General features: G+C 35.7%; 2 protein-coding genes across 8 annotated transcripts in view; one reads left to right on the top strand and one right to left on the bottom strand.

Annotated features, from left to right (window-relative positions):
* SLCO1A2 (solute carrier organic anion transporter family member 1A2) overlaps nt 1–23482 on the top strand; it is a 51178-nt gene that overhangs the window by 8876 nt on the left and 18820 nt on the right. Inside the window, exon 1 of one of the 5 annotated variants that reach the window (XM_072042493.1) lies at nt 13637–13655. The exons of 1 other annotated variant lie outside the window; for it this stretch is intronic. The gene's annotated coding sequence lies outside the window, so the exon portion shown is untranslated. Of the gene's footprint in view, nt 1–13636; nt 13656–19770; nt 19854–22983; nt 23156–23482 lie in introns of those variants that run through there. 3 more of the 5 variants (XM_021274828.4, XM_013102949.5, XM_021274826.4) reach the window with 3 other exon arrangements.
* Nucleotides 1309–19040, bottom strand: IAPP (islet amyloid polypeptide). 3 transcript variants are annotated; one of them, XM_038173009.2, is made up of 5 exons: nt 18859–19040; nt 6970–7044; nt 4544–4640; nt 4268–4402; nt 1309–1752 (listed from the first exon to the last, which is right to left on the bottom strand). In XM_038173009.2, the coding sequence occupies exons 3-5, from the start codon at nt 4621–4623 to the stop codon at nt 1560–1562; spliced, it is 408 nt and encodes a 135-aa protein (XP_038028937.1). In that variant the 5' UTR covers nt 4624–4640; nt 6970–7044; nt 18859–19040; the 3' UTR covers nt 1309–1559. The 3 variants fall into 3 exon arrangements, with proteins under 3 accessions (XP_038028937.1, XP_071898596.1, XP_005023087.1); XM_072042495.1 differs by lacking the exon at nt 18859–19040 and adding an exon at nt 10319–10486; XM_005023030.6 differs by lacking the exons at nt 6970–7044; nt 18859–19040 and adding an exon at nt 5051–5203.

Here is a 23482-nt window from a genome sequence, read left to right on the forward strand (position 1 = left end):
AGAAATAAATCAACCAGTGGCAATTATTAAAGTTTCACTTGCTTCTTCAGCACTAAGATTCTGCTGAATGTTTTCCATAATTGGCCAGTCATGTGTTCCAGATAATTATGAACTCTCCTTGAGAAAACGTTGAACAAAACACCTATTGCTATGATGTCACTTCTGTGAAAGTTCACATACCATTTTAAGGGAACAAATGTTTATTAAGCCTGTGGTGATTCTGGACTGGGGCAGGAGAAAATGACACTGTGAAAACTCCATTAACATCTGCCCATCTCTAAACTAGTTTTCCTGTATGTTCGTTGCAATATAATTGCTACCTGCAAAAAAATGCCTGTTTTGTCAGCAGGCAAATTTACTTTGCATCTATGATAGATTTTGATGCCTGAAACACTGGTTGGTTTTGTCTCTTCCCTTATTACTTAAGTTCAAGGAAAGGAATACACAAAGAAAAATGTTTCTGCCAGCTAGTTAAGTGAATTTCTTTCATTCATATTTAAAATGTGCTTATCACAGAATCACAGAATCACAGAATTTCTAAGTTGGAAGAGACCTCAAGATCATCGAGTCCAACCTCTGACCTAACACTAACAGTCCCCACTAAACCATATCACTAAGCTCTACATCTAAACGTCTTTTAAAGACTTCCAGGAATGGTGACTCCACCACTTCCCTGGGCAGCCTGTTCCAATGTCTAACAACCCTTTCGGTAAAGAAGTTCTTCCTAACATCTAACCTAAAACATCCCTGGCGCAACTTAAGCCCATTCCCCCTTGTTCTGTCACGTGGGAGAACAGGCCAACCCCCACCTTGCTACAGCCTCCTTTGAGGTACCTGTAGAGAGCGATAAGGTGGCCCCTGAGCCTCCTTATGCTCATGATTCTTACATTTTACTGATACTGTCTTAAAGTAAGAATAGTAAACTCTTAAAATCCCATGCTCAGTATGTATAGAAATCTGTGCTGAAAAGCTACGTCTAGTTTTAGGCACATTATGGTGGAAAGAGACCAGTCAGTTAACTGGTCTGATCATACACACAATACAGCCATAGTATCTCATCTAGTTGTTCTTTCAGCTGGGCAAAACAAGGCACTGTAGACATTTCCAAACCAGCAGGTTCTTCTATGTTATTTGGATCTTCTTTCACCATTTGGATTTTTGCTGGTCTTAATTAAGATAGTTGTTTTCCTCTTATCAAACTGTGACTATAAAGACATCCACATCATAGTTATCTTTTTCAGCCTTTTAATAAAAATAATAATAAAAAAAAAACTGTTGCAATTAATTAGTTTTCCATTTATTATTGTGTGTAGTTTTTTTTTTTTTTTTCCTTTACAAAGAAATTTGACAAGCAGATTTCTGGAATTCTTAATGGAGTTGAAACAATAGCTTGTGTATGATGTACATTCATAGTGAAATGATGAACATAAATTACATATACACACACAAAGAAAACAAGGCACTGTTAAGACTGTACAAGTAATAAATGACAGAAACATTATCAATATGTTAGAAACTGAGCTCTTAATGAAAACTGTATCAGTAGTCATTTTAACACCCTAAAGCTGTGCATTGTTTTGGAGTTCTTTGCTTAAAAGCCCATCTGTGTCCCTCTTTCCATATGTATTGGACCCCACATTCGTAGGTGAATAAATTGCTCCAATGTTGCTGCTGGAACGAACTAAAAAGTCAGCCAAGCGTTGTGTCACACACGTAGCGGTGTTGCATTTCCGTTTCTCCAGATGGTGACTACTAATATAAAAGAAAAAGAGCCAGAATGAAGTCAAATGATGAGCAATCAGGTGTGCCACCTCTAAAAGGCATTTGAGATGTGCTAATGTGGGAGTTCTTTTAATATGTGCACAAATACAGGAACATTACAATCTTCCTACCACCTACTTTGTGCCTGAAAAAAAAATTTTGCACTGTGTGCTATTATCAGTTTTAATGATGGGGTTTATTTAAATGCAAAGACCTTAACAGTCATATGTCACTTTTATTGATATTCAGAAAAGCAGTTTATGACATCTAGAAAACCTGTAATGATAGTATAGTTAAGACAGTAAGTGAAAACAGTGACTAAATGTTTAGCTTTAAGCTGAACTTCTAAGTCTATTTAGAGCTCTTGCTGATATCATGAGGATTACTAACATAATGACAACTACTAACATTTATTTAGTTCTCTTATTCCCACCAAATCATATCCTGCTCTCACTGAACAGTAACCTTCCAGTCCACACTAAATGGTCTGAGCCAAAAGACTCTCCCAACTGTGTCATGATCATGAGAGGTGGCAGGTGTTCCCAACTGCTTCAATACCACTTAAGATTTAGCTCTGTCTAAATAGAGATCTCTTCAGTAATGAATAGGAGCCACATCTTTGTTGGAACACAAGCAGCTTGAATTTGCTGTAGAAGTCTGTAATAGAGTCCATGGATGAGCCTCTATCTAAAAAGAACATTTCATGATCTGAGCCAACAGACCTTTTACAAACTCTCTGCAGGACATAAGCAGCATGAGATTTTTGTTTTAATCACAGTAAAATGTTTCTCTTGAAAGAGATATCAAGATACACAAATGTTTCTCTTTCAAGAGAAACATTTTATTATATATTTTGATATCTTGAAAGTCTTTTAAACTTTTTAATTAGACTACCGTGCTTTTCCTTCAGACAGAAATACTTGATTGTTTTAAACTGAGATTATTGTAGCTGAGATTGTATTATAAACTGAGATTGCTTATAGAATTGTTAATTTTCTTGGGTTTCTTCATGTTGAGGTAGCATGTAGTAGACAACAATTTTCAGTAGTAATTCACTGTCAAGATTTACAATTTCCAATTTCAAACTCAGAGCAATTATTACTATATTTACCTATGGATCGACTAAATCTGTTATCTAAAATTTCATCTAGAATTTTAATGTGTGTACTATACTGGTTCTTGATCAGCAAATAGACAGCAATTTCTAAGCAGTCAATATTTTAAATATGTAACTATATTTAAAGTAAGTGGTTGCATAGGATTTGATATAGATTCCCTTAGATTTTCTTTTTTTTCTGTAGATGTAAAAAGAGTTTAATCAAGCCCTTAATATATGAGGTTCAAACAGCACCTGCTTCTCATAGAAATCCTGAATTGTTTGTGGAGACAGAGTTCTCCTTTTCTTTAATGATACAAAATTATGCACCGACACTCAAGTTTAAAACTCCAGTCCTTGCAGGAAGTTACCACTTTACTAACTGATGTCAAGCCTGACTGAATCCATCATGCCTACCAGCTCTCTGATTTGTAGCCTTTATTTGAATATGTGCTTCAACGAGATAGCGCACCCACTAACAGATTGTAAGCCAAGGCCCTAGAAAAGCAGATAGGGCATACTGCACTCATAAAGGTGAAGCCTGATGTATAATTATTACAATAATTATTTTATTTTTTTAAAACCAAAAGCTGTAAAAAATCAGGGACTTAGTCTCTGTTATTAAATTATTTGGAAGATAACCAAATAGTTATATAATATATATGTATATATTTGAATTCGGTGAGAGTGGAACCAGTAACTAGACAGACACATGTATTTACTGAATCTACCTTTAATAGAACTGTTATTGAATAAAGTCAATCAAAAGACCAAAGAACAGATAGAGTAGTTCAGTGGTATTTATCATTTAGAAGATTTGCAAATACTTTTTGAAATGCTATTGTATTCATCAAAAAGTTACCTGAAATTGGATTTATGGCGCTATGAACATGAATACATGTCAGACTAGTTAAATTATGTCAAAACCAATTTCTTCTTTTCATTCTTCCCATGATTAAATTGATGTTTAACACTAATGAAATATTATTTACTTACAGGAAATAGTTACATTTTAAAAGAATTTTATTCTAGCAGAGAACTAATGTTATTATGCAGGATATATTTCTTCCCCCCCCAGCTCAGGCTTGGAAATATGACATTTAAATAAAAAAGCCCTCTCAAAATAGACCTTATTTCTCAAGGAAACATAGTATTTATAGGCTTTTTTTTTTCATTCATGAAAAAGTTATAATTTTGAACTGATAAATGATCTGCAAATTTTGTCTCTGGATTTCACTTTCTATCCTTTGGTCTTACAGAATGGCTCTATTTACAAGAAGAAGGTTATTCAAAGCTGCTTGAGAATTGACAACATACAGGAAGTCTCAAGTAACAAAATATCACTGGCTTTAAGTTTACTTCACAATTGAATCCTATGATATGGCAAGAACAAACAAGGGAAATCAATACCTTTTTGTCTTTGCTGCTGGTTGTTCTGGCATTTCCTCGCTAAGTCCTGAGAGTGTATTCTGTGACACGATGGGCAATATCCATCCTTGCCTCTTGGAAGTCCCATCAGATAGATCATCAGCCACAGATAATAATCTTTAAACAATAAAATACACTTGAGGATTTGAAAAGCTCTACTTTTGCTCATGTTATTTGGGACATGAAAGTAAAAGCAATTCATGCAACAATATGAATATTTCCCTTATATAGAAATAAATATGATTATTTGTTACTCACTTCTCAATAGGTGTAGCTTCCAAACAACTCAGTGCGACAGAAAGTACAATGAGGAAAACTGACAGCTTTAGGTTGCACATCTTTGCTTCCAAACTTTCTGAAAAGAATAATGATTCAAAACTGAAAGCAATCCCAAATACTCTTCAGTGTATCCTATTACCGGTGCCCATGCTGTCCTAAACCAACAGCAGCTAGTCTTCTTCACAGGCTAGAGTAAAAAATGATCCCCACAAGTTTAGTGACATGCAGTTTTAGACAGATAGCTCTCACCAGTAAATGTTCATTTTCCATCTAGTACTGTCAATCCTTCAATCCTTTCCCATATCTTTGGTTTGCATTTCCTGACATGTCCTAATCTCAAATTTTGGTCCCAAGTGCAATTTACCTCAAAATCATTTTATCCTTTTCCTGAAAAATGCTGTTGATTAATAACGAGAAACATTGTGCTTTCCTGAAAGCACATCTGTTGCATCACATTTTAAATAAGAAAAAAGACAAATTGTTTACCTTGCAGTGGTCAGGGAGCTAACTGAAGATGCACGCCTGTGTTAGCTGGAAGGGTGCATGCAACAATTCCACGCTTGCATCTAGCTCTGGAGTATCCCTTTTCCCCCTTCCTTGCTGACAAGTAATACGGCTCTTATATACCCTTCACACCTTTCTCAGCTCTGACATCAGGCAGCAGAGAGAGACTGTCATTAATCCCTATACATAGAAGGTGCCCCAGAGAGGAGCAGAGGCAGATCAGTCATTATTCCATTAGCACATCAGTAAATATTAACCTAGCATATGCAGGATGCCCTCATGAAGATACTGTAATAGCATACTGCACATCAGAACTGTAGCCTCAGCTTTACAGTTCTGATAAGATGCTGAGGTAATATTCCCTGTGGGTGTTTTCAAGGGCTAAATAAGGTAACAAAAAGTTATAAAAAAAGCTGGATTAAATGAAACAACAGATCACCAGTAACTGAAACATAAGAAAACAGACATATTAGAAAAGATAGAATAGGTAAAGTTGGAGGGGTTTATTGTAGAAGGATATGATGATCAAAACACGAAAACATTTGAAGGGCTAAAAGCTGTGCAAGCTATAAGAAAAGAGATAAAATGATTTAAATTGGCAGATAGGGTGATCATTCAGGGTAACAATGTAGAAATCAATTAACTTTTCAGTAAAGTAAAAATAAGAATGGAATTCTGTCATTATAATGTAAAATCTTTTGTTTTACTAATACTGGTAGATTCTTTATTTCATACATGCAAATTGTTTCAATTAATATTCTTAAGAAGGTAAAGACTAGTATTAAAAAGCTAGGGAATACTGAAATAAATGCAGCCTGTGCAAATTTATTTATAGTGTGCATAGAATATGGTGCATAGAAAAGATATACAGCTTTTAAGAGACTATTTTTTTAAAACTGTATAACAAAATACATTGCCTGATCGCAGATTGTCAATGATACAGATTGGAACCCTTTCTCCTGATTTCAGTGGGAATTAAGCAAATTGCTTTTTTTTTTTTCTTTTCTTTTCTTTTTTTTTTTTTTTTCACAGTAGTTGTCTTTAATTATACCTTCAGGTGCCTAAGTGCCTTTGGGAAACTGGTTTTTCAATTATTTATGGATGTTAAGATGTTGACAAAAGATCACAGACAAAGTTATTTGCGATAAGAATTATGTGATAAGAATCACACAGATCTTTGATATTCCCACAGGACATGAATTCATTTATAACTGCTCCAGTGTCAAAGATGTTGCCTTTACTGGAAGCTTCCTTCATTGTCCATTTAGTCTATAAAACCTTATTTTGTACTGAAATAGCAAAAGATCCAGTGTTGAACCTCTTCAGGCATCTGTGCTATTAGATTGAATGTAGAAGGGATATTTAGCTGGGATAGTATCCTCTTAAACTGATACAACACCTAGTCTTTCAATAGGACTTTTGCGAGTGATAAAATGTTTTTATTAAAAATAAAAAAAAAAAAGGATGCCGCTCCTGAATAGTTTGCTGTCTGTTTTTAATGATGCAATCATGTACTTTTTTTTTTTTTTTTCTTTTTTTCTTTTTCCTAGGTTTCTTTTATCTTGTTCTGGACAGACAGTTCCTGTGTGCAAGAAATAAGAATAGTTTTGATATGTCTTCACCATGGCAATATGTTCTGTGCAACATCTGAAACAGATTTATCTCTCCATAAAGTTTCCTATTGATGTTTTCACTATAGCATTTGACTGGAATGAAATAACATTCTAGTGTCATTTTCACTGTAGCATTTTGAAACACTACAACAATTTCACTCCCTGGAAATGAAGGCATGATTAGACCCATTTTACAGAGATAGAATTGTGCCAAAATAATTATGCTAATAATCTGTCTGGTTATCGACACCAGCCAATATTCACAGTTTGAATATTGAACTTGAGTACCTTGGTGCACTTCTTCCAGAGTGGGAAGAAATCTGGGTTCCACTGGCTCTCAGCAGTGTCAGGCATGCTCAGCTTCTGCAAAAAGGCAGCCTCAGGTCATTTCAACTCCTTAAAAGCAGTAGATAGATTAGATGCAGTTTGGCTGAGCTGTTGAAAGATTAGACTGAATATTCAGAATCAGTTATCAGCATCTAAGTGATGTATCAAGCTTGAATCAAGCTATAGGTTGACATAAGAGAAGTGAAACGAGCTTTTTAAATAAATATTGGTCCCAGATCCCAATTCCAGCTGTCCTGCAAGGTGTCTTGGGAAACCCTTAATGCTTTAAAGGACATAGAAATTCTTGAGTGTATTCTAGGAATGAAACTAGGCTCATGCTATCCCAGGAGCATTACATTCTCTTCTGGACCACATAGAATCTTGGCAGAATCAGCAAGAAGTCTATCCAGCTATTGTTCAGATATGTTAATAAAATGAAGAATTACTGCTTCTGTTACAGATTCTCTTATGCAGAAGTAGTGTATTTTTTTTTTCCCACACAAACAAGAATGGAATATGAAATCGTGGAATCTCTGTGACAGCAGACCTGAAATTTCAAGAACCTGGCACTAAGTACTGACTGTGTAGTTAGTACCAATCAGTGAAGGGGTTAGTACTATTTTTATCACTGATAAAGTTCTTTAACCTTGATCTCAAAAACACCCTTAATTACTCAGCATGAAAAATGTTATCATGTTAAAGGTGAAAACAACTATTCTCAGTAAAGAAACACAGGAAAAACTCTGTCCTTGGTAGTTACATGATAACTGTACATATTTATACTGTCATTTAAGTCCATATAAAAAGAATTATATAACATGTTATGCCTGTATGGGGGTAAGGTGACACCAGAGATGAGGTTTACAAAGAAAGCAGAGGATATGGAATGCCAATGCCTCGGTCCCTTCTGGAACTGCCTACGTAAACATGCAAGAGGATGAACTTTGCAGTGTAACATACTGACAGAAGAGGAACAGGGAGTCAGTATTCTCTGAAGTGTCTGCTGTTCTTACTGGGGAGTTGAATTTATCTAACTGTGAGATGTATAGAGAGAGCATTCTAGTGTATGTTCCTAATGTAGGAGACTAGAATAGCTCAAATGATTTGTGCCTGTTTCTCCTTGTTGGCTATAAAAACAGCCTTGAGTGACTGGCTCCATTACAGTTGTTTACACTACAGATGTCTGTGAAACGAATTCCATCATGGTTGCTTTAATTTCTCCTTTGTTCTCAGTTTCCTGACATTCAAGGTTGTCTCCCTCTCTTTGTCATACATGTATTTACATTTTTTCTTAGGCTATTCTTGATACCTCCTGGTTGGCTGCTGCTCCCTTTTAATGGCTGATTTTAATTTCTTAATTTCATATTTGCTTACTAACATTAACGACACACATACTGACTTTTGGTAATGGATGTTTCTTTTCCACTTGTGAAAGTCACAAAAAGCCATATTACTTGTTGCATGTACTTTACCAGATAATGTTTTGCTGTGTAAGGTAGCTGTCTCCAGTAAATTACACTGTTGCTCAGTTACCAGGAACTAGAAGTGTGTGAATAACTCATGGTTTAGTTTGCCCGTTGTATTAAAACAGAAAAGAAAAAACTTTAAGCATTAATCTGAAATGGGCATATTTCAATTTTTAGAATAAACCAGAAATCACAATAGTAACTGCATTAATATGCGTCAGCATAAATACTACCAGAAATGAAACAGAATGGTGCAAGTGTTACTGCTCGTAGTTTTCTGAGTTGAGCAAAATATTTCATATAATCTGACTTTTTTTTTTTTTAATTTTTATAACATATTTAGCCTTTTATTTCTTATAAATAAGTTTGAACTGAGCATCAAAACATAAGTAAACTATAAAAAGTGTTTCATCAATAATGTCAGCACATTTGAAAAAGTTTAAGTGCCTTGTGTTCAAGTGGCCAATCCTAAAATTTAGAGATATAAGTCAGGTGTCTAGACAGAGTTGCTTGTTGTTATTTCATATCCCCTAGGACATCCAGTATTATCATGCATGAACCTGGCTAGCTGGGCACTGTTTTAGCAACTGCTGACTAGGTAGAATATCAGAGGGTGTCTAAAATTGCACTAGACACCCATGATTAGGAACCTGGATAGTTCCCTGATTTTTTTTGCATTTGAATGCCGAAGCCTGAAAATTTTGGCTATAATATTGTCTTCCCAGTATTTCTTGCTTGTTACTGTATTGATGAATACTAGACAGTCTGTATTTTCCAGTGAGTTGAGTTGTAATTTGCTACTGTTAGCACTTAAGATATGTACATTTGCTTTCTTTAAATATTGTTTTATCAAACTTGCTTTTACTAGCATGTTAGCATGCCTTCCTTTGTTACTCCTACTTGGCATGGGCTATTTCAGCACTGATAGAAACTGTCAGCTCTTTTTGTTGATCCCCAAACTTATGTTAACTCTGTTGAAAAAAACGTGGAAGCAGCAGCAGAAGAGTTAATGGAGACAAAGGTAACAATTTATCCCACTGTGGAAAAAAACAGGTGATTCAGAAATGAAGGGTGGTCATCCATGGAACTGACTAGTAAATGGAATTAAGTAATTTGGATAATTAACAGAATCTTAAAGCCATCCTTTACGATTTATCATGCTACTCAGCTCACATCATTGACCAGAACAATGATGTATCCTCAAAAGGCTATTGCTAATGATTGATCTGAGAATGGGCTCAGGAGAGTTTGTGCTGAGTCAGTTCCTGTGGCTGGGAATCTCCCATGCAAGGGAAATAAAAACCATGTTTGCATCAGAAAAGTCAGAAATGACAGCACAGTCATTTCTGTGATCGATACGTTTTATTTCCTAATGCCATTCCTACTTAGAGTTTATAGAATTTTAATTTCATGACTTGCTCCTACTGGCTTGCATCCAACAATTCACCTTTTCATACAACAAATGCTTTAAATTCTTGATATTTTTAATCCGTCCTGAAATAAGTTTCCAGAAATATAAGCAAAAGCAGAACTCTCCTTTGGTTATCAATGTCACTTACAAGGGCTCTAGATGCTGCTTATGTTAACTCAGTAATGTGAAATATTACTGCTCTTCTTCCATCCCGGTAACCTGAGGCATCCATTGCTTTCTGCTATGATAATTATCCAAAGTAGCAGTCTATGAGGAGTCATCTACAGAAAGGTATTCAGCTTTCATATATATTGCTGTAATGTCATATATACACTAGCACAATAGTATATATAGTCCTATTAATAGGTGGACTCAAACGAGTACTTCAAAACAGAACAAATTATTTTGCTAAAAGGAAGGCTGTGACACTTACTTGGAATATCTCCCTGCAGAGTCACTACACTGTAAATTCACATATTGGCTCACTGCTTAGGTCTCCTTACAGACAAGTTCAGAGTGACTACAGAGCTACTTGATGTACAGAATGAAGACTCCTTGCATGCTACTCTAAGGGAAAAAAAAAAAAAGATTAAGGAATTAGGTCTGTGTAGAAATGCTGTTTCTGATATACTAAATGTTATTGTGAGAACTCTTAACACCTCTTCCATGCCCCAACATATTTTAAAGAACACAGACATCTGTTTGTGGAAGATACAGTGAGACCAGGAACCACCCTCCATGCTCCCTGTAGTTATTTGAGAACAGGTGAATAGCTAAAATGTAGAGAGCAAATGGAGCCATTTAAAAGAAACTGCTAGTTTTCAAAATAAATCTACACAGAATCACATCAGCCCTCCTTACCTGATCCAATGCATAAGTTTAAACTAAGTTTTCTTTTAAACTATCTGACTTTCAACAATAAGACTTTTTTTCTTTCTTTTTTTTTTTTTTTTTTTTTTTCCCTCTCTCTGCAAGATGCAGCAAGAGAATGACAATCTGGCTTTGTCTTGAAACACTCTGAGTCTTTCAGATGATGCTGTCTTGACAGCTCTGCTATTAATAGTGGCATTTTCTCTCCTGTTTAAAAAGGAGAATTGTGCTGAACTGGGAATCAGTCATGTTAGTAATAATTTTTCACCAGGGGCAAATGCAGCGTACTAGCATGTGTAGGAGAATTTACATTGACAATACCATGAAAGATAAATTAACTTTTTTATTTTATGTCAGCACTCTGAGGTGCAAAACAAGGTAGCCCTCCTTCAAAGAGAAGTGCAGTGGGGCTGTGTTTGATGTATGCTTGCATTATTGTATGTGTGAGCAGAAGACCTGACCTTTTCATTCTACTTGGAGATGAGAAAAGATTTTGATATGCACAAGGAACATGAATCAGTACATGAAGTTGTCTCTCTGCTGAAAGAAGTCATTACAAATTCATTAGAAAATCAGTATATATACCTGGAAAAATGTACTGCACTTTTGCTCTGTTATGGTCATTTTACATGTTTTTTTTTATACCAAATATTGCTGTTTCCATCTGATTAGCCACTACTCCACTTTTGACTGAGATCTTCCCTGACAGCAGAAGACATGAATGGTATGGAAAAGACAATATTTAAATGTAAAATCTCACAAATACTTTAGGTATGTGGCATGGCTAATTCTAAAGGTGATGTTTTCTGCAATAAACTGTTGTTGAACCAAATGCCCAGTGCAGAATTGAAGGTACTGCACTATTGCAACACAAAAAAATTGAAGTTCTGGAGTTTTTATGTCATTAACATATTAAAATAATTTCATTTTAACACATATTTTGCCAATGAATGCTGCAGTTTTAACGGGACAAAACTAAGAATTCATCTTATCACAGCATTTGATTCAGAACCCTGTGCAGAGCAGCAAAGCAGATATTTCAGGACAATCATCTTAAAGTCCACGCATGTTGGACTTACTAAGTGTTTATTTAGAAGGGTGGCATAAGCTCTGTTTTTGGGTTCAGAGCCTTTTTGATTGTGTAAACTATTGTCTAGTTTGGTGGACTTCATTTTTTTCCCCCTTGATTTATGCATTTCCAGATGGTGGGTAGACCTCTGGCTGTGACTATGATTCTAGTGACCGTGGACCTGCTTCAGTTACTCTTTAGAGAATCCCTATCCTACTTCCTGATGCAGTACCCCAGGTTGAAAATGACTAGTTTTATTTTTCAAAAAATATTGCGTTGCCACATTGTTCATGCTTATTGGTGTTGTGTGAAAAAAATTAAGAACTTTGGCAGTGTTATATACATGTATAATTTTATATCAGTATAACATAACAGTTCATATAATTTCATGTCAATGAAGGGTTAACACATTCCTAAAATATTTTATAAGCAGTTGTCATAACTGTCACTATCTTCTCCATGGTGTTATGGGTCATTACAGCCCCCTGCTCCAGGTCATATATTGTCCTGCTGGCTTACATAACACTCATAACAGTCTGCAGCAGTTGATTAAACATCTTTTGAAAGAGTCATAAAAATTATCACCATAGAGGTATTTTTTATGATAGAGTCTTAAGTGTATACTGTTATCTGAAGTCATTTATTTAATTTCCCTTGTCAAAAGAGGATGTATATTTCATGCAACTTCTTTCTGAGCAAGAAAGGGAGATCCTATAAAAATTGCCCATGTTTTAAAAAAAAGATATATTTGTAGCTAGAAAGCCGTGCTCACAGGTAGATGCATAGCTATGTGCCCAGTTCCCAAAAGTTCACCCAGGTTCCCAGAGCTTCTCTTCTTATATGAGGATGCTTCTCACCTTTTAGGACTGAGCTGTCTTAGAAGAGGTCCCTATTCAAAGAGCACTTTGAAAGGTTAGGCATATCACCTTTAAACATTTTCTAGTAACTTGTATCTAACCAGCTGTGTGACGCTATCTCACAAAGCATATTATCACACACCAAGAAACTTGGGGACTTGATGGATAGCAAAAGTGAAATGCTATCAGATTACATAAACCACTGATTGATGAATCACAGTTAATGTCATTTTTTTTTTTAGAGGAAAAGACTCCAGAGAGTCTTTGAAGCCTTTGAACTGCCAGTCAACCTACAGTACATTTGTTCCTTTAACTTCTCTTAAAAGTGTGTTCATGAGACAATATGCCTCGTTAGTGGAAAGCTGACGACCTGAACACACAACAAATTCCTTTGTATTATAAAAAGGAGGTACTGCCCAAAAGTATATCATTAGGTATTCAACTTTTTTTCCACAGGTAATTGATTCTGAAAAGCTGTTTTGACAATCAGAACATTTGTATTTTCTATCGTTTAAAAATAGAAGTTTGTGTAACAGAATGTCTTCTAGCCTTGTGGCAAATTTTGTGGAGTATGAAGAATTGTATGTCTTTATAGAGTTTGACACAAAGCAGAAAGACATGAACCTGTTTTGCTAAAACAAAACCAAAAAACATTCAAACACATGGAAGTCAATATATTGATCCTTTCTATTGAAAGAAACAGTGTTATGACAATCTTACTAGTTTAAATATAGTTAGTTATGAAAATAAACAATCTTTTATGTTTTGCATATAGATAATATTATATCCACATACCTTAATATTATCTCCACATATCTATCAATGCATGCTATAAATGACAATTTATTGTTTTACAGGGGAAAACCTGAAATAATTAGTTTAACTGTGATGCACAGAGTCAATGGCAGAGTCAAGGGTGGAAGACACATCTGAATCTTCATTTAGTTTGTAGCTGACAACTGCATTCTGATGAGGTGAGAGGAAAGAAACGGGTATTGCATGTTCAAATTACATCTGAATTCAGGGTCAAAATGGGCAGAAGGTCTTGTGCCTCTCTGTGCTTCTGCATATACAGGGATAAACAACACCCCACTTTCTTTATTAAATGGAGATGGGTGCTTTCCTAGCTTGAGTAAATCAAGCTCTCTTTCTCTCTCTTGATTTACTCCCTTTCTAGATTAAGCTCTCTGTAAATCAAGAGATTTACAGGTGCCAGTCCAATGAGACCTTGTGGCTATCCAAAACATACCTTAGGCTAGTATAACAACTACCAGAATAAATACATTGTTGAATAAAGAAGGCTCAGTTAAATTATTATAGCTTTCTTTATTTTGTATCCTTCCTCTCTGTCTTCTGAGAGGGTAAATTCCCAAATTACCTTGAGAAGGTTTTTTGTTTGTTTGTTTGGTTTGGTTTGTTTTGTTTTCCCTGTGCAGATATTGTGAGCTGTATGAACAGCTGAAAGTAAAAAGCAAATACAGTGCGGTGTAAGAGCCTATTTTGTGAGGTTTCCAGACTCAGCTTTGCTGGCCTGTTCAAAGGCTTAACTTGGCAGTGTGCACTCAGACCCTCAGAAAAAAGTTCTGTGTTGTTCTTGTTAGAAGTTGTCTCTGTTAGCCTTCATTTGACTGGGAAAAGCATGGCTATGCAGCTACAAGAGTGATGAATGTCCACTGTCCTCATCAGTATGAGTGAGGACTAACATTTTAAGCTCCCTTATGTCTACTGATGAGCCTGTAGTAGGGAAGCAGATCTCAGGAGATATCACTGATAAAAACATTGCTTGGACTGTGGTCCAGCTTTGAGGGAATCTAATCTGTAGGGCAGGGAATCTAATCTGTATCACAACATCCTTTTCTGTTTTACCATGCTATGTCCTACAGGATGTGCAACCCAGAATTGCTATAGTGCTAAACTCTATGGAGACATAGCTCATGTTTCTATCTTTTCCCAATTTAACTTCCATTTGTGGTTGGATACTACTGCACTGCTGGAAAAGAGCTATTTAGTTTTCAGTGTTTCCAAAATGATCTGCCATATTTAGAGTGAGGCCAAAAATCACACCTGTATCTTGGGTAGATAATTCATCATTATTTGTAATATTTAGGCACAAGACAAGTAGTTGTTGTTGCTTTTTAATTGAAAATTTACATCGGCTCTACATTTTGAATTTCCTGTGAGGTTGCACAAGCAATTGTAAGGAGGTCCTGACCTTAGTCTGAGAGCCACTGGATGACAGCCTTTTTTGTTTCTTGGCCAAGATGAGTAGATCTAGAATGACATAAGAAGCAGAAAAATACAGGATAGGTGTCATCTGACCTGATTTTCTTCTGTCTAAAAGTTAGTTATCTAGACTAAGCTAGCTCTTCAGACTTTCAAGTCAAAAGGAAAGAAGAAGTACCTCCAGAGACCATTTCCTCCCACTTATTTTAGACAGCTGTCTTAAGGTGGGATAAATTGCTCTCTGGAAATATCTGTCTCTGTCTAATACCTATTTAGAGAGTCTATATGAGGATCTTCAACAAAGCTACTTGCTAAGAATAGAGTATAGCTGATTCTGATTCTATACAAATACTTTACTCTCTCAAGGTATTTTCCTTTTATTGGAACACTGGAATGATAAGGGTGCCCCTCAAACAAGATCTTTCCATATTGAAGAAAATACGTATATTCTCAGTTTCTGAAGTGGTGGTCTAATAATGTAGGAAACAGTGAACTTGGTACAAATGAGGGTTTTTAGGAGGAATCCCATCAAGAAAGTGGGGATTCAATATTCCAAAACATCAGAGATGCTCTATAATGCTTCAGTTAGTCACAATAGAGAAAAACACTGAATTCCACACTTCATGAATTTTACATTAATTTACTGAATATTTAAAGACTGTGCATTTTTGAATTTATGTAAATTTCATATCTCTATTCCAACTTATTTTGGAGATTTATTTAATTTACGCATGTTACTGATGCCTTGCAAAGATCTGGCAGTGACTTCTCACCTTCATTCAGTATCTCAGTCCCACTGCTGAAGCCTGTGTGCTGAAACAAAAGCAGGTTATAAAGGTCAAGGCATGTACAGTAAGTGCCTCCCAGTGGCACCTAAGCACATCCAAACACTGAAAATTCACAGCAGCTGACGGAGGCCATTCACCAAGTGCTCAGGCATGGCCCCTGTGGATGTATCCCTTCAGGCACCTTTTTTATACACACAGATCACACAAGTAGGTGTCAATTATCTGCTTTAAAATTGAGAGTGTGAACTTACCACAAAAGTGTTCCCTCAACATCCTTCAGCTCCCCAAATGTCCAAGAAAATATAAAAGCTCTGTAGAATTCTAAAGCTAAATTCAAATAAATTGAATTTATTCAAAACATCAAATAAATGTATTTTTGATCTATTATATATATATATATATATTTATTTTTTTTTTTTCTAGGAAAACACTATTTTCAATGGAATATTTTCTTTGTTTTTTCCTGTATAAGGCTTTTCCTTCTTCTAGGGCTATAGAGCCGAATATATGGATACTACTAGCCTTTGTTCATTTGTAAGAAAAAAATCCTTTCTCCATTAAACCATTATTTATATAATTCAAATAGCACTTCCTTTCTCATAGTGGCATGGGAAAAAAACACCACCAGAAAGAAAGTTGGTATTACTGTTGGTATTACTGTTTCATGAACACGAACTCTCCTTAGTATAACTCTTGTTAGTATGTATGCATGCACACGTGTGTGTCCCAAGGAATATGCCCTAGAAGCATCTATTTCTTCTTTTTTCTTTTAAATATAAGCTAAGTTCACATCTAAGTACATCAGTAAGAGAAAGTTCTTTAACTTCTTAGAATGTTCATCACATAGGTCCCTATTTTCAGACTTTTTGTAAATATGCTGATGTGAATGGATCAAAACTGAGTGGCACATACAAGAATAAACCTTTTATAATGGTCAGTGTGGATCTCTGGAAACAGGCATTTAAACCTGAAAAGTGAGTTGACATAAGCAGATGTGTGCAGTAATTAAAGCCATCATAGTAAAGAGATGCTTCAGCTTTTAAAAAGATAGAATGTTTTTTTCTTCTTCCCCTTTATTATTTTATTTTATTTTATTTTATTTTATTTTATTTTATTTTATTTTATTTTATTTTATTTTATTTTATTTTATTTTGCATTTCAAAAGGAAAGGGAGCACCTATTTGTCTTAAGGTGGCACTTAAACTGCCATCTGATTTGTTTTTCTCTGAAACAGAAAGAATTATTTAAAACAAAATTTTACGTGCCTACTATCAGGAGGTATTTCTTTGACTGGAATTTTTGCTTTCCGTTTATTGTAATTCCTTCTGGGTCTGAATCTTCAACTTCATTCACCCTGATCAGAAATTATTATTCAACAAAATAATATCCTGTATGTGGTGTTTCTATGATTTTCTACCTCCTCAAAGTTTACTTAGCAGTTATTTATTTAAATATTAAATAAATAAAAACCCAAACAATGTTTTTTTAATTATTATTATTGTTATTATTTCAGTGGTTTGCTTATTTTCTATAGATAATGGGAATACCTATACACATATCTCAGAAGCTCACGTAAATATTTTTAAATAAGTATGATCATGTCTGTAGTCAAAATCATGACCCTTGTAAAAAATATCATTTTAAATATAAAGCATATTTATAATATATTCTACAAATAGTTATGACATGAAATATAAAAAAATGGATGGTGTGAGAAAGAAGACAGGCATACTAAACTCTTGTAATACCTAAGCAAGGGTTAAAAAAAACAATTAAACTGAGATCTACAGTTCTGGTTTCTAATCGGTTAAGATAAATATCATATATCAAATTCCATGTGCACTCTCCTAATGAAGTCTTTTGATTGCTTGCAGACAGATTTTCATAGCTGATTATTACAATGGGACTACTGAAAATAAGATATTATTAATGCGAAAGCAAGGGTAATACTCTAATGACACTGAGACTTCTGTCCTACAAAAACCAAGGCATAGCCATGGAAGGCTGTTGCACCTCATATGGGAGAAGTTACTTTACAGCTGAATAAATATTATGATGCTGTTGACAAACACTGTTCATAAATGGTCATAAACTGCCATTTGTGTGGGCAGTGTCTTCTCTCATCACCTTTAGCTGTTTTATTAAGAGAAGTAAGGATGATCACATGGAGTTAAGGCAGCTTTATACTCAGCCATCTTCTAACTCTGTTCAGTATTACCTTTTCATAGTACTGTCTTCTGTGAACACAAAACAGTATTGGACAGAACCGGGACCACTGCCTTTGTATTTTCTTCTTCTTTTGTCACATTTTTTTTTTTTTATTATTATTTTTTAATTTTCCAGTTTTCCCAAAGCAGCAATATAAAAATGGGGAAAATATAAAATGCAAGAAAAACCTCAAAATATCTTATTGGGAAATAATACTTTACCTCAGATTTTAGTTTTAGGAAATCAAAGCTGGAAGCAGAATTTCTAATTTTATTTAAATTGTATAAGCAAAATCTCAGTACAGCCATCATGTGTGATTTTTTGGAGATCATCATGAAGAAAGGACAGAAAGCAGGGCTATAGTTCTTGTGAAATATATGTTTTCTGAGGGATTATGAGAATTTTCTCATACTAGAAACACATGCTAACAGATTTTTACTTGAGAAATTTTCTAGTGTGTGAGAACTGAGAAGACATGCTCTCAATAATTTACTATTGTGTATTTTTGTTCTAAGAAAAACAAAAACAAACAACCACCACCACCACCACCAACAACAACAACAAAAAACAGGGAAAAATGCCTCATCTCATGCTCTGGTGCAGCACTGAGCAGGGTGGGGTTCTCAGCCACCAGTGGTCTGTAAGCCATCAACAGGTGGTCTGCAGAATGACCATAAAAATTAACTGTTTAAGGTCTAGATAGCCTCAAAGCTAGTTATATTAGTGATATTTCAAATTAAAATGTTTTTCAGTACAGTATTGTACTTCTAAGTATGTGAGACCTTGCTGGTCTGCTAATTCTCCACTTACAGCTGCCTAACCTTGAAAGGTGTATGTTAATTTGGAAGGATTTTTCAGGAAAGCTTTGTGCTCCTCCAGCTAGAAGAAAGCATAGAAACACTGTCCTAGGAGGTTGTGCTCAAAGCCAGGAGTTCAATAATACCAATCCCACACTCACCACATTTTGTAGACTTTGCATGTGGGGTTTTCATGTGCATATGTAGTTACTCTTGTGAGGGAGGCAAACATAAATGTCCTCAAAAGGCTTAAGGTCACAGATGAAACCTGCTTCAGCACCAATAGTCAAATAACTCAAATGTCTCTCTGATGGTTCCCACATCTGGTGTCTACCTGGTTTGATTGCAGTCACTTGACCTGTTTTTCACAATAGCATTTCACTTGGTCAAACTACTCTTTGGTTTTGTAACATCCAGTAATCAGTAACTACCAGCACTCAGCCTGCAGTACAGCCACAATGTGACCATGGGCCGTGTGACCATGGGCAGTTTTCCAATCTTTCTCTTCTTCATGGTGAACCATCATGACTCAACAACAGTCCCAAAAGATAGGATGCCCATAGTAAATATAGAAGTACCTAATTATCAGGATTTTTGCCTTGTTCTAGAATTAACAACATGCAAGTTATTCAGCATATATTTAAACTTACATAGAAAAAAAGATTCAGAAAGGCTGTTATACTACAAAAAACACTGAAGACCTGCAGATGGAGATGTCGGAAAGAGTGAGGTTATGTCACTGTGCTTCAGAGGCAAGTACTTTATAAAGACTGGAAAGGGCTATACTTTCTTCCAAATAGTTCCAAGACAGCCAAAAGAAGCCAATGATTATGCTTGTGCTGCATTCCATCTAGCAACTCAGGGCTTAAACATCCTCTCAAAATGTGAGAAACACAGACTTGTTCCTGTTTTTCAGTCTGACTTCGTGTCACCCTTTGCTTGAACACTGCCTAAACCTGTAAATATACACAATTCTGTACACTTTTTAAGCCTGTTTTTCATATCTGAATGAGTTCACTAACATGTGCATCTGGAACTGGCAAAAGCAAAAAATCTGCAATTAAGTATACTTGGGTTAATTTTTAACAATTTAGAATAAAGGTCAAAGTTTAAGTGTATGATATCAGTCATTTCTTCTGAAAACCTTTTCAAAACTGTAAGTATATAATTGTTTTACCCTGAGAATCTTTTCCTTTGTTGCAATCCAACATTAGTATATTTGCATTTGAGTAACAGTTTGAACTGTGTTTAGTAAAACATGATTTTAAAGTACTTTTTGCAACTAGAAAGATAAGTTAGTTAAAAGTTCTGACAGACACTATATTTGCTAATAATTAGTTACCTTGTGACTTTTAATCCTTTTTGTAAACAAAACATGGACTTAGCAGTTTACTCATATGTAAACTGAGCCAAATGGAAGATGCATTTTAAACTGGAAATAAGATGTTCCCTTGGGACTTAGGGAAGGCAATTTGCAGAATATTGCTTCCTAGAATTTTAAATCCAGATATTTGTATATCTTTTGTTCTACTTTTTGTTTATTAATTGTTAATTAATGTGATATTTATTAATTAATATTAATAAGTGGTTTAAACCTTTAATTTATTTATAGATATGTGTAGGACAAAGACGTCCAAACACCCATCTCTCAGGTGTAGCCTGTTTGCTGTTACCAGCCACACAGAATATGTCTGCTCTGATCCATACAGGATATATGTGTTCTTTACCCTCCCCCCCTCCTTTTTTTTTTTTTTTTTTTTTTAGCCTAAATTGCGAGTCCTTTATGCATCTAGTTCATAACTGTAGCTTGTACCTAAACTGTCCACATGATGCTCTTTCACTCTTTATGCACTTTTAAATTGTGGTGTTTCTGTGAACTAACTCTTTTGCCTGCCATAAATGCATTCCAAACTCAGAGCAGAAGTGGAAAGAGTAAGATCTTGTAAAGAGGGATTGTAGGAGGGATTTTATTAACCTCTTCCTTGAAATTTCAGTGGATATTGCAGGTTTATAAGTAGTATTCAAGCGTAGGTGTTTACATTATAGCTGGCAGGTGAATCAGAACCCAAGAGCAAATGTTGGGATAAATACAATCTCACCTGGCCTGCACAAATTTCCCAAGTGGTTTGTTACAAAGCTTAGTCACATTGTGAATATCCTTGTCGCATAAACTGCATCTCGTCTTGCTGTTGGCTAAAGAGGGATGTTCAACAAAGGACATAATTTCCTTACAACTGTGCTGATTCTGGGAGGCAAGATTCTGTGTTCAGGGCTGGCCTGAGTATCTTAGGTTAGGGCTTGAGACCATTGCCCCAGAAATATTTGAGGTGACATATCACCCAAGGTGACATAACATAGCACCTGATGAGGCCCTGAGCAACCTGATCTAGTGGGATATGTCCCTGCCTGTGGCAGGTGGTTTGGAACTGAGTGATCTTTGAGGTCCCTTCCAACTCAAGCCATTCTATGATTCTATGATTCTATATCACTGGTGTTCAAATGGGCACTCTTCATCCTTTCCTACTCTGCTTTCATCTCCACTTTTTCCTCTCTTCTCATGTTCTTGGTTCCACTTTCTTCCTCCTCTTTTCCTTATGTAGGTCTGACACATGTTTAGCTGCTTAGTGAGACAAATACGTTCACTATACGGAAAGCATTTTTTTGCTGTGTTAAATTTTTGTCTATTCAATGAGTTAGAGGTTTACAGAAGAGTCCAGAAGAAAAATGAGCATCAGGAATGCACAGAAGAGAACAGGTAGATGGGAGAAGGGAGGGAGAACACTATTAGTTCATCTTTAGTGACAGAAATGGTAGTCTGAGCTTTAAAATGGTTTCAAAGTATGGTGTAAACACACTTGAACTGGATGATTTACACACCTACATCTCTTTTATAATCTAGGCTATAAGTCTGTGTTTCCTTATTGCTCTCTACAACTGCCTGAAAGGAAGTTGTGGGGAGCCAGGGGTCTGCCTCTTCTCGCAGATAACTAGTGATAGGACTAGAGGGAGTGACCTCAAGTTGTGACCAGGGGAGGTTCAAGTTGGAAATCAGAAGACATTTCTTCTCAGAAAGAGCAGTCAGGCATGGGAACAGGTTGCCCAGGGAGGTGGTGGAGTCTCTGTCCCTGGGGGTGTTCAAGGAAAGGTTGGACCTGGTGCTTTGGGACATGTGACATTGGTAGTAAGTGACATTGAAGAGTGGGTGACATTGGTAGTAAGGTGATGGTTGGAGCAGATGATCTTGAAGACCCTAATGATTCTATGATTCATCAGTTCTGTTTGACCAAGTGTTACCACAAAAATATTTTGAGGCTGGGGAAAGCAACCTCAGGAACATAGCTGGAATTCGTCATTCTGTTTGTTTTGCTGTTCAATTCACAGTCTTAATCATATTCTCAGTCAAAAATGGATTGAAATATATATATATATATACTGCTATAATTTATGCTTTGAAGGGAGATAATAGTAAAAGCAAATTTTTCCATTCTGTAAATCATATATCATAAATCATGATCATAATAGATCATAAAGCATAAATCGATCATATCAATCATATATAATAAATCATATCATATCAATCATATATCATAAATCATATATCATGATCTGTAATCATATGAGGAGTAGTGTGAGGTTTCTGATGCCCAAGGAAAGGGAGTAACTCAGAAGAAGTAACTTTAGCACCAGAATCAAAGCCTGTGTAGCCAGATGATGTTCCTTGTATGAATTAGAGAAATGCAGGTTCTCGTACAGTAAGGGACAGAACTGTATTGCTAACTCCAAGAAGCAGAAGAAGACAAATATAGGGGATTGCATTCTTTGTTCTGTTACTCACCTTTTGGCCTTTTGGCATGCCAGATGGACTACAATCTTTATAATGCATATTAGTATTAATCTAAGGTATAAAATACTCCTTGGGATATAAACTCTTATGCCAAATTGCAGAGAAAATGCAAAATCATGTATGTGCATTTTAATACTGATGGTTGAACACAACATGACTACACATCCTTAAACAAAGCAGAAATGCAATCTATTTATAGATCAGAGACATTTGTCCAAGCTGCTGACCAACTAATTTTAAATTTAATTTTAAATTTAGTATTTTCAGGAATGTTATGATAACGCATTCCTCTTTTAGAGGCTGAAAATGTGGGGGTGGCTAAAGAAAGAGTTAATGCCCATGATTTTGCCAGGAATCAAGTTAATGAAGAAATGCATTTGAGAGGATTAACATTGTTGTAGAAATCAGTGTGTGAAGAGACTGACTGTGAGGGTGTTGGGCTGAAGAATGTGAAAGGGCAATTCAGTCTTTTTGGCAGACTTGTCAAGGATAGTTTGCTTCTCGGCCATGGCTCCATGAGGTGGAAAACACTGAGAAGAGCAAGTGCCACAAGATGGCACTTTGAAAAGAGTGATGAAAGGGGGAAATGTACCTGTATCCATCCTGGCTGTAAGGTAGGGCTCTGAATTGCCCTGGTTTTCTTAGGCTTACTGCATCAGGCAGCAGGGAACTGTGTTGAATAACTGGATTTAATGAAGCCTTTATGGTAGTTCTTAGAGTTCTTAAACTGATGTTCTTTTTCTCTGTTTAACTCTTCTGCATGGTAAGCCACAGATGCGTAGGGGCTTTTACAGGTCAGTGTATTCTAAATCCCTAGAATATGTGTCTTCTTCTTTAAATATTTTTTGGGGAAATATATAAAATATGTGAGAAAGCAAGTGGCTTAGCAGTACCAGAATCTCTAACCACCCAGCTGAGATGGAGACAACTAGAAGTATTCA

The sequence above is a fragment of the Anas platyrhynchos genome, chromosome 1, assembly GCF_047663525.1.
Source record: "Anas platyrhynchos isolate ZD024472 breed Pekin duck chromosome 1, IASCAAS_PekinDuck_T2T, whole genome shotgun sequence".
NCBI classification, from domain to species: domain Eukaryota; kingdom Metazoa; phylum Chordata; class Aves; order Anseriformes; family Anatidae; genus Anas; species Anas platyrhynchos.

What these genes read in the sequence shown, in the direction of transcription:
- IAPP (XM_038173009.2), bottom strand. Translation starts at nt 4,623, where the DNA reads ATGTGCAACCTAAAGCTGTCAGTTTTCCTCATTGTACTTTCTGTCGCA. An exon ending in GAAGCTACACCTATTGAGAA is followed by an intron (nt 4,403 to 4,543) that starts GTGAGTAACAAA and finishes TATTGTTTAAAG; the next exon opens with ATTATTATCTGTGGCTGATG. An exon ending in CCAGCAGCAAAGACAAAAAG is followed by an intron (nt 1,753 to 4,267) that starts GTATTGATTTCC and finishes CTTTTATATTAG; the next exon opens with TAGTCACCATCTGGAGAAAC.